The sequence below is a fragment of the Scyliorhinus canicula genome, chromosome 11 (assembly GCF_902713615.1).
Source record: "Scyliorhinus canicula chromosome 11, sScyCan1.1, whole genome shotgun sequence".
NCBI lineage: Eukaryota > Metazoa > Chordata > Chondrichthyes > Carcharhiniformes > Scyliorhinidae > Scyliorhinus > Scyliorhinus canicula.
Window position 1 is genome coordinate 24796909 of NC_052156.1, and position 14020 is coordinate 24810928.

At 44.9% G+C, this 14020-nt stretch overlaps 2 protein-coding genes across 4 annotated transcripts in view; one reads left to right on the forward strand and one right to left on the reverse strand.

Moving 5' to 3' along the window:
* Window positions 1-14020, reverse strand: part of LOC119973940 (centromere protein P) — a 400035-nt gene that overhangs the window by 262413 nt on the left and 123602 nt on the right. The gene's annotated exons all lie outside the window — the stretch shown is intronic.
* ogna (osteoglycin, paralog a) overlaps window positions 1-14020 on the forward strand; it is a 28440-nt gene that overhangs the window by 10223 nt on the left and 4197 nt on the right. The window contains exons 3-4 of the mRNA XM_038812603.1: window positions 505-663; window positions 6970-7172. Of these exons, the coding sequence (XP_038668531.1) occupies window positions 505-663; window positions 6970-7172 (362 nt within the window). The remainder of the gene's footprint in view (window positions 1-504; window positions 664-6969; window positions 7173-14020) is intronic.

Genomic DNA, 14020 nt, shown 5'->3' on the forward strand with positions numbered 1-14020 from the left:
AAACATTTTATCTATTTCAAACTCTGAAATCATAGGGAATCCAGAAACAAGATACATATTCCATTTGGGAACCAAATTCAAACCATAGCTAAACATACAATTCCCCCCATAACCATAATCTTTTGGAAAATGCTATTTTCTTTTAGTATACCAACATGATAAATAAAAACGTAATTTACCAAATATCAATCTTCCAGATTGGTTTGCACAATTTAAAAATGTATGCATTCCAAAAATTATGGCATTGAAATGATTGTTAAAATATGGGGTAATTAATAGCTTGCTGACAGTTAATAGCTGTAGCAATCTTTATTGCATTCTTTGATTCTCCACAGACCTCAGGAAGTGACTGTGGATCAGGTCAAAGTGTCCATCGGCACACACATCAAAGAAAATCTGGACCTAGACACAGACTTCATAGATAATGTGCCAAAGAGGCTATTTATATTATTAATAATAGTCAGGTGATCATAGTTCTACTGATGTAAATATTTTCTATTTCAGACATGCCAACTTGTCTTTTGTGTGTTTGTCTAACTGGTTCTGTGTATTGTGATGAGACCAACACTGAAGCAATACCAATGTTGCCTAAAGAGACATCACACCTTTACGCACGATTCAACCTGATTAAAAAGGTCACTGTAAAAGATTTTGCTGACTTCCGTGAGTACATTGTTATTTGCTGTAACTGCAGTTTTTTAATGTATTTTAATCCAAACATATTCAAATGTACAAAAACATAAATAAATCAAAGAACATGCTCCACACCCCACAGTTCAGTTTATGTATGTTTTCTCACCTTTTCACCCCCTCCTTTTCCTCCACGACGAACAGGTCCTCAAACATGGTCATGAACAGTCTCCACCATGTCTCAAAGCCCTCCGCTGATCCCCTCAATTCGAACTTAATCTTTTACAGCCGGAGAAAGTCGTACAGGTTCTCCAACCAGGCACCACTCCCGGTGGCGTTATAAACCGCTATTCCAACAGAATCCTTCGCCTGGCACCTAGAGAGGCGAAGACCACAACGTCGACCTCCCTTCCCTCCATCAGCTCCGGCATTTCTGATACTCCAGAAATCACCACCATAGGGCCGGCCCGGCCTCTATCCCCAGAATCTTCGATAACATCCCAAACACCCCATCCCAGCATCTCTCCAACTTCTCAGAGCACCGGAACATATGTGCATGATTTGCTGGTACTTGCTCACACTTATCCGCCACCCCCTGGAAGAATCCGCTCATTCTCGCCTGCGTCATATGCACCCGATGCACCACCTTAAACTGAATCAAATCCATCCTCGCACACAAGGAGTTTGAATGCACTATGCCTCACTTCACACTTTCCATCCTACCTCCTCCCCACAGCTCCTCCTCCCATTTCTCCTTATTCCTCACCACCTGTGCTCCCCCTGCTCTCCTAGCCACCCAAATATATCCCCAAACCTATCTGCCCCTTCCACACCCGGGAACAGCAACCGCTCCAACAGAGAATACTTCAGCAGCTTGGGAAAACCTCTTCATTCCTTCTGTGCAAAGTTCCTCACTTGCATATACCTGAATTTGCTTCCCTTCAGAAGCTCCACCCTCTCCTGCAGCTCTTCCAGACTTGCAACGCTCCCCCCTCACTAAAACCCATTATTCCCTCACAGCGGTGTTAGCACCGACATCCCCTCCATCTTAAAATGTCTCCTCAACTGGATCCACACCTGAATCGTGGACTATACCACCGAGCCTTCTGTGTATCTCCTTGGTGCCAGCGGAATTGCCGCCGTCATATTATGGTCCTCAGGCTGGACCCCTTACAGGACTCCTCCTCCATTTTAACCCCTCTCCTTCCCCCACTGCCTCACCATCTCCGCATTTGCCATCCTCTCATAATGCAACAGCTTTGGTAACCCCAACCCCCCTTTCTGCCTCTTCCTCCGTATCAGGGCCCTCTTCACCTGAGGTACCTTCCCCACCCATATAAACTCCAAAATCCCTGCATAGTTTCCAGAAAAAGGTCTTTGGAACAAAGGCTGGGAGGGTCTGGAATACAAACAGGAGCCTTGGCAGAACGTTAATTTTACCACCTGGACTGTCCCCGCCAGTGTCAGGTGTAAGTCTCCCACCTTCTAAAGTCCTCCTTAACCTCCTCCACCAACTTTGTTAGGTTCCATTTATGCATTGTCACCTGCTCCCCCGTCACCTGAACTCCCAAATACCTAAATATGTCCCTGGCAACCCTAAATTCCAACACCCCAAGATTAGCTCCCCGCCCCGCCACATTCACCGGAAAAACCTCACTTTTTACGACATTCAGCTTACAACCCAAGAAAGTCCCGAACCTCTCTAGTATGTCCATAATTCTCCCCATACTCTCCAACGTGTCCGATACAAACAGCAGCAGGTTGTCTGCGTACGATACCTGGTGTTCTTTACTCCCTCTCACAATCCCCTGCCACTCTACTGTCCCCTCAAGGGCCATCACCAAGGGCTCTATCGCCAGCGCAAACAGCAGCTGCGACAGCGGGCACACCTGCCTTGTTGCCCTATGCAACTTGACTTGATGCTCCATAAACTCATCTTGTTTGTTCGTGCACTCGCCACTGGGGCCATGTACAGCAGACGCACTCACGTCACAAACTTCGGCCCCCAAAACCTCAAACAGATACCGCAACTCCACTTAGCCGAAAGCCTTCTCTACGTCCACAGAGACCACTACCTCTGGTATCGTCCCTAATATTATTGGAAAGTAGCCTGTCCTTCACGAAAACTGTTTGGTCCTCTGCGACCACACGTGGAATGCTGTAATTGCATAGTACAGATATCAACACCATAGAAGATAATTTAACTATTCAAGACATTTTGTTTAGTTCTGAAATAATTTACCATTGTTGACACACATAATCAGTTATGTAAAATAATAAGAATGGGATACTAAGACCAAAATTTGGAGGTATTACACTGATTAGTAATGAGCTCTTAAGGTGGCTCTTGAATTCCTGTGACAAAGGCCACATTAGAAACCCGAAATTAAATCAGAAAGTAGAAAATAAACTTGATTTTGTTGTCCTGAGGTTATGGCTTTATCTGAGATCATGGAACATTGTAAAGCTCATGGGAAATTCACTTAAATTGTTTCCACTGATTTCCATACTACTTTTTGTCTGGCGCCTCAAAAAAAGCAGGAAGCTGTTTTAATACATGACAGAATTTTGGACATTATTCAGGAATAACAGAGGAATAGACAGAGCAACTCAGTAAACCAATATTTTTGAGAGTGGTGGGATAAGGATCTTTATAGTTACCTGACTGATTCACTGGGTGGAATTTTTCCATTTTTGAACAGTGTCATAGCAGTCGGGGAAAACTGTGTTGGTTTCTCAGCCGTATTGTTAGGGAGACAGTTGGAGAAATTTGAAGGGGCAGGTCCCACAACGTAATGTTGGCGGGAACTCTGATTGTGGAGAATGTTCTTTGATTTATTTACTTTTTTAAAAAAGAGTGGAGTGCCCTTTTTAAAGGGCGTCCTGATGCAAAAAAAAAAATCTGAACACCCCCCCCCCCCCGAACTACCTGCTCCCAAACACTTCCTGCACCCCAATGCAACACCGCACTGAAATGGGAGCTGAAAATCCACCACCTCTGCCCCTGGCCACGTCTTAATTAATAATATATAATCGGAGTGTCTTTATTTGCCACTTTTAATATAATTGCAACACTATTTTTCACAGGTATTACCAATATTGGTTTGAATAATAAAAAAGTATGGCAAGGAGGATTTTACAGCTTTGCACAGTTTAAGAAAGGATCTTATGAGTGATTGATTGAAAATTACAATGGATTACTGTCCCTAAAGTTCATTCCCACCAGTTTCTGAGATCATGGGAGTTGCCAACTACACAGAGACTTTTAGAATCACATTGAGGCAGGGGCAAAGTCTTTCTCAATCTTCTTCATCAGCAGCTAAGTTCCAATGTGCGTTGCTGCTTAAGGCATGTACTAACAATTTTCCTTCATAGTTGAGAACCAACTATGGTGGTCGCCAGCCTTCCCATGGTGACTTTGAGGTGCTCGCACGTTGGAGCCACAAAATCAGACAAGACACAAATAGAATCCTCTGTCAGTTGCTCGAGTCTGCCGAATGACTGCCAAATTTCTGCCTCATGTTCCTCTGCCTGCTGTTGCATCTCCAGCATTGAGCTGGCAATGCTTCCAGAGGCTCATCATCTGACTGGTCACAGCAGATGGCTTGCACAGCTCTCAGAGCCCCTGCTTCAGACTGCGGGGATGGGGGGGGGCACGTGTCAATGAGGGGTTCCTGAGAGAGTCACCTTGAGTCTAATCTAGCAGTACGCCCCACCGAGATGTGTGTCTTTGCACTGGTGGAGAATGTGGATGGCACTGTTGCAGGTCACAGTGAGCTTCTTCCTCCTCCTCAGATGTGGTCTGGGGGCTTGGACTTCTGCTCAGCTGTCTGGCGGGGTTAAATTTGCTGGTGCCTATAAAATAAAAAAGTTTTAGTTGATGAACATAAGCTATATATAAGACTACACGTGACTCAGTGCGATTGACAGAATTTGACTAAGTGATGCAGCTGTGATCTGTACTATGTTGCTGGGAGAGGCCAGTTTCCCTTTCCCCACAGGAGTGGCCCCTGCCCTCCTCAAAAAGATCAGCTGCATCCTCCTCAAATGCTGTGAGGAAAATGATCTCGTCTGTCCTCCCCTGGTCTGGCTCTTGCCCCTTTGTTGGCTGCCAGATTGGTCTGTATGAGGATGAAAGAAAGGCACATGATCAGAGAGGATGAAGAAGTGGTTTGGTGAAATGCATGTTGGTGAGCACTTCCCAGAAAGGCCAGGGCTGGAGTGTGAGCAACAGAAGGATGGCAATGTAAAGTTGCCTGTGAGAGAATGAATGTTGATATGGGTTCCCCCCTAATTGATAGGTGAGATCCGTGAAAAGGGTAGCCATTTGATTACATAATGCTACAATAAGAGTTTGATTCTGGAGGGAGTTGAGAGATAACTTGCCCAGCCTGAGCGATGAAATCATTCATCCTCTTCCTCACTGGAAGGGATTTCAGGCATGTTTGCCAGCCAAGCCAACCACCTGGATGACAGCCTCCCAGGACAGAGAGGTGCGGTGGCTGTGCTTTCTCAACCCATCCCTGGGGTATAAGATGTTCGTGTGTGCTTGGACTCCTCGGATGAAGGCTTTGAAACTCTGGTGGCTGAAACAGGGTGCAGCTTTCTCATTGAATTATAGAATCCCTACAATGGAGCAGGAGGTCATTTGGCCTCGAGTTGGCACCGGCCCCCGAAAGAGCACCTCACCCAGGCTCACCCATCTCCGCAACCCCACCCAACCTGTACATTTTTGGACACTAAGGGCAGATTTACCATGGCCAATACACCAAGCCTGCACATCTTTTGGGCTGCTCACCTTTTCTTTCTGGCTCATGCCATCTTTTTAAAAATAAATTTAGAGTACCCAATTAATTTTTTACAATTAAGGGGCAATTTAGCGTGGCCAATCCACCTAGCCTGCACATCTTTGGGTTGTGGGGGCGAAACCCACGCAAACACGGGGAGAATGTGCAAACTCCACACGGACAGTGACCCAGAGCCGGGATCAAATCTGGGACCTCGGCGCTGTGGGGCAGCAGTGCCACCAACCCACTGCGCCACCGTGCTGCCCTCAATGCCATCTTTAAAGGTCTTGTTAAGACAGGTGGGCTGGAGAGAATACAATGCAGGCGTTGGACTGCATCTTAATATGGTGTTGGGGCCTTCAAATTTGTCAGCTGACAAATCAGCTCCTGGCCCACCAGATGGTGGTTCAGCCAGATACTCACCTGTGCATAATCAATTAGGTGTGGAATAGGGCGTGCGTTCGAGGCATTCCGGCCAGCAGGAAGAGCGCTGCTTGAATTACCGCCACTGTTGTAGTCTCATAAATGCAAATTTCCGCAGTCGGAACAAGGTGCTTACTGCTCAGCTCCAGACAATGCCCTAGTGGGTTAGGTCATCCTGGCTGGCCAAATTGTGGGTATGTATTCTCTGTGATGGTATCGCTGTGTGGTTCTAACAAGTTAAACTCAAGCAGGATCCCTAAAAACACTTTAGGAGTTTCTGAGATCTGGTTGTCATCAATGTGTGCAAAGCTCTCTGGACTGAAGTAAATACAATGTGTCCATACAGTCAGAATGTGTAATCTCCATATCAACAGAAATTGTACCTGTGTTCATTTCTTAGAAGTTCAGGAAAAGAAAGGGGTTATGCAAAAGAGAAAGAGACCAAAGTATGATGACGGTGTGTTACAGTTCCCTCAGTGTCCAAGTAGCTGCAACAACATGCATGCTGTAGTCTGGAGTTATGAATAGTGATGGTAGACATTCCACCATTCTTTTCCTTATGTGGCTGACTAATAATAATCATCGTTATGAGTGTTACAAGTAGTCTTACATTAACACTGCAATGAAGTTACTGCGAAAATCCCCTAGTCGCCACACTCCGGCGCCTGTTGGGGAATACGGAGGGAGAATTCGGAATGCCTAGTTCACCTAACAAGCACGTCTTTTGGGACATGTGGGAGGAAACCAGAGCACCAGGTGGAAACCCACGCAGACACGGGGCGAACGTGCAGACTCCGCACAGACAGTGGCCCAAGCCGGGAATCGAAGCCGGGTCCCTGGCACTGTAAACCAACAATGATGACCAGTGTGCCCGAGAATTTTTCCCAGTCTTTTCACCTTCATTGGCGTGTACTGGAAGGATTTGCAGGTTATTTGGTTGAGTTATGAATGCATCTTCCTTGGCCAGCGAAGTTCTGGAATGGGATTTGAAACTGGAGCTTTTGTTTCAGAGACAAGGATGCTCCTTATATTGTGAAGAAGTTTAGTTTTGAGAAAAATATTCATAATGAGTAAATAGTAAAAGTGGTAAATAAATCATGTTACTGTCTTTGTTCAATCCTAAATAAAGCAACTCTGAGGAGGATCGATCTGACTGGAAATCTGATTACTGAAATAGAAGATAAAGCCTTCTCACAGCTTCCAAATCTGGAGCACCTGTATCTTTCCGAAAACAAATTGGTCCGACTGCCTGCCTTACCTCCAAAACTCAGAACGCTTGCTGTACAACACAACCGTATTAAAAGCAATGGAATCAAACGCAATGCTTTTAAGGTAATCTTTAAATAACATGGCTATAGATCCAGCTTAATTATTCTATGATAAGTATTTGAAGGCAATATCTTAGAGCCATTACAGCACAGGAGGCGGCTATTTGGTCCATCAAGTCTATGCTAGCTCTCGGCCGGTGTGCGCCCAGTAAAGATTAGTCTTTTTTCATTCTGGAATTGTAGTTCCGATATACCAAAATAGTTGAAGTCAAGATGTCTGGATTATTTCAGAATTCCCTCAAAGGGATGAATGTTCAGCAGGCATGAGGTTAGGTACTTGTGCCTTCTATAACAAGAGGTCATATTTCTTTATAGATGAAATTGGAGTTTTGGAATCAAGGTGGGAGGCTTTCAACACTCCGTACAGTCTCCCAGTTTTTGCCTGTAAAAGGCAAAGATGATACAGCCTTTTGCAACTTCTCAACTCTATCCAAATGGATTCTGTCCTTGACCCCTTAAGGACACCCTCGCTTTCCAAAATTACATTTTCCCTAATAGGTACTGCCACCCCACTCCCTTTTATCTTTTTTCAGCATTTTACATTCATGATTATTACGTTCCTTCTCTCGTACTATTCTTCTCTGGTACTCTCACTTCTTTATGCACCTCATTCCTTCTTGGTACTTCTATATGCCAATTTTGAATAAACCCTCTCCAACTCACATTTCTGAACCTCTCCACCTGACATTGGTCCCAGTAATGAGATGCAACCTATCCCTTTTGAATAGGTGTCTTCTGCCCACATCTGGTCCTCATGCCACAAGAATCTGAAGCCCTTCTTGTGCACCATACCTCAAGCCATGCATTGATTCTTCCTATTTCTATTCTTAGTAGCACTTGATACGGAGAGTAGTTCAAATATTTCTACCCACAAGATCCTCTTTTTTAACTTCCTCCCTAGCTACTGTAGGTCCTCAATACTTTCCCTCTCTCTGTTGTTCATACCAGTCTGTACCACAACCTTCCCCCGCAGAATATCTTGTACCCTCTCCATGATATCTTTCTACCCTGTTACGAGGGAAGTGACAAACCATGTGGAACTCATGTTAAAAGTTGCAGAAAAGCTTGACTAACTCATAATTATTAAATCTCTGATAACAACTCCACTCAGGAGTACCGTTTTGAGAGTGGCACATCCCCGAAGACGCCTGCACTTCCTGTCTTTTTTTATTCTTCCTGATGCCCACCCACATGCTATCTTGAGCACATTTTAGAATGTAAACTCCAGGAAACTTCATACTCCCCGATGTGACTTCAACTGCTCCGCAGGCTCGGAAATCTCGAGTTCAAGAAGCTGAAGATACTTGCTACACACGTGGTTCCCTAGAAAAATGAAGAGACCTGAAGATCCCAGAAGCACAAAAATTGCGGGCAATGGGTCTTAGCTGCCCATCCAATATATAAACATCTCTATTCCTGCCTTTAAAATCTAGTTAGTACCTTATTGTAAAAATCCATTTAATTTAAAGGCTCTTGAACTGCTCTGTACTTTGATTAACTGACTTATTCTTACATTTACCCCAGTTGAAATTCTTCATTTCCCAACTTCTAATTTGAACAGGTCCCCTAGTTTAGCGAGAAAAAGTTACATTTGCTTGATCAGGAAAGAGCAACAGCGTACAAATAATTTTTAAAAGTGTGCCACACTATAATTGCAACACCGCCTTGGTCAAATTATTCCCAACCTGCAATCCCAAATCATCTGAAGATCACACAGTGTTGCAATGCCACTTTTACAACACCATGGCATCATTTTTATTGCAATGGCCGAGAATCGAACCCGGGCCAACTGCTTGGAAGGCAGCTATGCTCAACACTATACCACCATCACTCACTGACAACATCATGGCATCATAAATAGTACAGACCCCATTACTGTGAATGTCTGCAATTTGCTCACTATAAAATGTTGATGGTGGATTGTCTTTTTAGAGAGAATGGGAACAGAGTTGAAAACAAACAGCAATTCAACCCGCACAATTATTGTCAACTGAATTTAAATTGGAAAGGGATCAATAGGTGGTTTATGGGATGGATTTTACTTAAGAACAAGTTGATAAGCGAGATAGTCAGCTCAAAACAAGTATGGACACAGAATGATCCATGGAGGAGTTTAAATCCAAATACGCCAATAAAGTGCGAAAAACGTATTTAAATGCACAGAATAGTGAGCCAGTATGGAGTAGATTCATGTTGTGAGTCATGTCTTTATAATTGGCTCCGGGGGTACTGGCGTATGATTGACATTATTACCAATACATGAAGCTGCCTGTGATACCAGTGAACTGTGTCGACATCTGCAATACAGTAAAGTCCTGCCTTTCGTGTATTCCTTGTTCGTGCATTTGCTTACCCGAGCTTTATACCTAATAAAGGAGCTGCGCTCCGAAAGCTAGTGATTCCAAACAAACCTGTTGGACTTTAACCTGATGTTGTAAGACGTCTTACTGTGCCCACCCCAGTCCAACGCCGACATCTCCACATCAATATATCTTTTACACCACATCGCCTATCAGGTGAGCCACATCGCCTATCAGGTGAGCAATGTTTGCTTAACTCCGCTTTCTTTCCCCTCTCTCCTATTACCTTGGTAATAATAATAGGAGGCAGAAGTCATGATGGTGCTGAGATGGTGTTGAAGTCAGCAGGTGTCAGAAGGGATGTGGTGTTGAAGTCTCTGGAAGTGAATTACTTACATTAGTCCTGGCCTTGGACATATAGACATAGACATAGAACAGTACAGCACAGAACAGGCCCTTCGGCCCTCGATGTTGTGCCGAACAATGATCACCCCACTTAAACCCACGTAACCCGTATACCCGTAACCCAACAATCCCCCCATTAACCTTACACAACGGGCAATTTAGCATGGCCAATCCACCTAACCCGCACATCTTTGGACTGTGGGAGGAAACCGGAGCACCCGGAGGAAACCCACGCACACACGGGGAGGACGTGCAGACTCCACACAGACAGTGACCCAGCCGGGAATCGAACCTGGGACCCTGGAGCTGTGAAGCATTGATGCTAACCACCATGCTACCGTGAGGCCCCAAAATTTTTTTATTAAAATTACTTTGTCTGGACATTAATTGCCTTGAAGTAAACTTAGAACATAGAACAGTACAGCACAGAACAGGCCCTTCAGCCCTCAATGTTGTGCCGAGCCATGATCACCCTACTCAAACCCACGTATCCACTCTATACCCGTAACCCAACAACCCCCCCCCTTAACCTTACTTTTATTAGGACACTACGGGCAATTTAGCATGGCCAATCCACCTAACCCGCACATCTTTGGACTGTGGGAGGAAACCGGAGCACCCGGAGGAAACCCACGCACACAGGGGGAGGACGTGCAGACTCCACACAGACAGTGACCCAGCCGGGAATCGAACCTGGGACCCTGGAGCTGTGAAGCATTTATGCTAACCACCATGCTACCCTGCTGCCCCACATATAGGGTAGGATTCTCCGACCCTCTGCGCCGTAATCGCACCCAGTGCGGGGCGGAGAATAGGCGATCACGCCGATTCTCCGCGGACCCGCCAGTCGCGTGCGCCGGTCGGGGGCGCTTGTCGGGGGCCATTGGAAGAGGCCCCCATGGCGATTATCCGCGGTCGACCGGCTGAGTTCCTGCCGGCACAGTTCACATTTGGTACCACCCAGCAGGGAACTCGGACCAACGGCCGCGGTGGTGATCCTGGTGGGGGGGGGGGGGGGGGGGGGGGGAAATCTGACTCCAGGGGAGGAGGGGCCTCAACGGTGGCCAGGCCTGCGATCAGGGACCTACCTTACTCTGCGTGTGTCTGCCATGGCGGCAGGGCCCGCGCCGAAGTAGGGCGCCGCGCGCATGCGCGGACCCGCTTGCGGCTGCTGTCCGTATGCGCAGCTGCGCCATCTGAACAGCAGGGCCCCGCCGGCAGCCAGAGCTGCGGGACGCACACCAGGGCCCTACTAGCCCCTTGGAAAACGGGAAATCACTCCGGATTTTAAGGAAAAATTCCGGAGTGATTCTCGTACGTTTTCCAGCAGGCATGGGGACTTAGTCCTTAAAAGGGAGAATCCCGCATTTAATTGTCTTTTTTTAAAGCACCTTTCCGACAGGGCAGAGAGGCGGTGCCTGAAATGGCTGCAGCTGAAGTGGAGCCCATACATAGAGATTAACCTGGAGATGTCCGAATTTCTCGGTCTAGCGCTGCAATATCGGCTCTGTTCAATGTTGAAATGTTCGCTGATTTTGTCTGCCAGTTTTGAGGGGATTCATTTTTTCTTACATGATAATTTTTTCTTTTCAAAATTTTCAATATCCGTCAACACTGCTCAGAGGCAGCTTTTCGCATACAAGTACTGTACCACAATTTGCTGTTGAGCATTGCATTGCTGGAACCTATCTAATCGTCTTCCATTGAAAAGCAGATTCATCATTCACGATTTAACAATAATAATAACCTTTTATTGTCACAAGTATGAAGTTACTGTGAAAGGCTCCTAGTTGCCACATTCCAGCGCCTGTTCAGGTAAGCTGGTACGGAAATTGAACCCGCGCTGCTGGTCTTTTTCTGCATCACAAACCAGCTATCTAGCTCACTGAGCTAAACCATTCGGCTGTTTTGCAAGATTTTGAGGGAATGTAACCTCCACGTCCTGGTGGACTTTATGTTAAAATTTTACATCAAAACTACTCCACTTCCTGTTTTCACAATTGTGTCATAATGGTGGAAGTCAAAATGTTAAATGCAGTCTAGCAGGATAAAACTTAAATGTACCATCAATATACAAAGACTTGAAGGCACCAATATTACAATCAACATGGTCTTGAATACTGAGCATCAGAATCATTTCAGGAGCAATAGCAACACGTGTCCAATCATTTGTTCACCAATCATCCTGAAGATACAAATTCCATAATTTCATTCAGTTTGCCAATCGATCAGCAGGATAGGCTTCTCCACGTATTCCACTGCTGGCTTTTCCGGAGTATGGTGAGTCATAAGACTTAATTCATGTGGCCAATCACAATGTGCACACAATGCCATGCCCTACATGAATTACAGGAGGTTTCTACTCAATAAACATTCAACAAGATTACCACCAGTACAGAATACAACAGGTATTTTCTTCCAGGAAGGCAGGCAAAAATTTCTAGTGCACTAGTGAGTAAAAGAGGAAGGAATACTGGATACTTTGACTCCCACAAATAGTAAAGCGTAGGCATAATAAAGTTTGTGTCAAAATAATCATGGCACATGTTATAAGATTCTTGATGCAACATTTCAAAAATGTGTGGCAAAATGAACAAGCGGTTGGGGGAAACAGGGATGGTGAGGTTAGGGCAAAGGGATTTGCATTGAACACAAATCTTACAGGGCTACCACTTCCTCTGTTCATCTTCACTTTTTAAAAAGGAATCATAATGGAACGAGAAAGGGCATGAAAGCATGCTGGCTGGTCTGTTGCTAGTAATCTAGAGACCCGGTATAATGATAGATAGAGGTGTTCAAATCTCACCACAGCATCTGGGAAATATATATTCAATAAGTGACATCAATCTGGAATTTTAAAAATAGTATCGATAATGGTGATGCTGATAAAAAAATTCCATCTGGTTCATTAGTATCCTTCAAGGAAGGGAATCTACTGTCCTTACACGATCTGCGTGTTTTGGGACTCACATTAAAAGAGTAATGTGCTATTAACTACTCTCTGAAATAGCTTAGCAAGCTGCTCTGTAGTATTTAATGCGGGCAATAACTGCCGGCCTTCCCATCAACTCCATGTTCTGTGTATGATTTTTAAAAGAAAATCATCAGTGTAAGAAGAATTGTTTTGTAGGTATTTTTAGCCTAGTTCCTCTTTCCTCCTGCACACTTTGACCTACAAGATAGAATACATAATTCTAATCTTGTGTTTTCATTGCTTCAAGGTAGACAATATGAGTTTCAACAGTCCCTTTCCCTGGCTCCATAAATATACCATATACTCAATTGCTTTACAAAGATTCACTATTTGCAAGAATTTCTTGGAGGCTGAATGAATAATTTCTTTACCAGCCTGCAGGGATTTCAGCAGGGTACATTTAGTGCAATTTTGGCTGTCTGGTCCTGTGTACCTTCTACTGTCACCTGTGTAGAAGGCTTGATGGCTTAAATATGACTGAACAACCAATTCCGAAAATTATAGATTGATACAAAAAGGTTCTCCTACTGAGCATGGTATTGTTATAGATTGATACAAAAAGGTTCTCCTACTGAGCATGGAATTGTGCCACAGGAGGTCTGGTTCAAGCTTAAACCTACATATTGGCTATAGTCAATAAGGAAAGAAAGCCAAGCCAGCAGAAGTCACATCATCTGTGCCCAAGCCTTGAAGGTCTCTCCTGTTGATGCCACTGGCATTGCTATATAAACTATATCGATTGCATTTTTTTTTAGCATCATCTCTGCTTTTTCTTCAAAATAATTCTAATTGGTGCATCAAACACAATCACTCCCTCCACTACCGATGCATAGTAGCAGCAATGTGTACCATCTACAAGATGCACTCATGCAGGAACTCATGCAGCTCCTTAGGCAGTGAGGCAGCACCTTTCACAACAAGTACCATCTAAAACAAAGGCAGCAGATGAATGAGAGCATCACCACTTGCAAGCTTCCCTCAAAGTCATTCAACATCCTGACTTGGAAATATACCACCTTAGCACACTGGGCTAAATAGCTGGCTTTTAAAGCAGACCAAGGCAGGCCAGCAGCGTGAGTTCAATTCCCGTACCAGCCTCCCCGAACAGGTGCCGGAATGTGGCTACTAGGGGCTTTTCACAGTAACTTCATTTGAAGCCTACTTGTGACAATA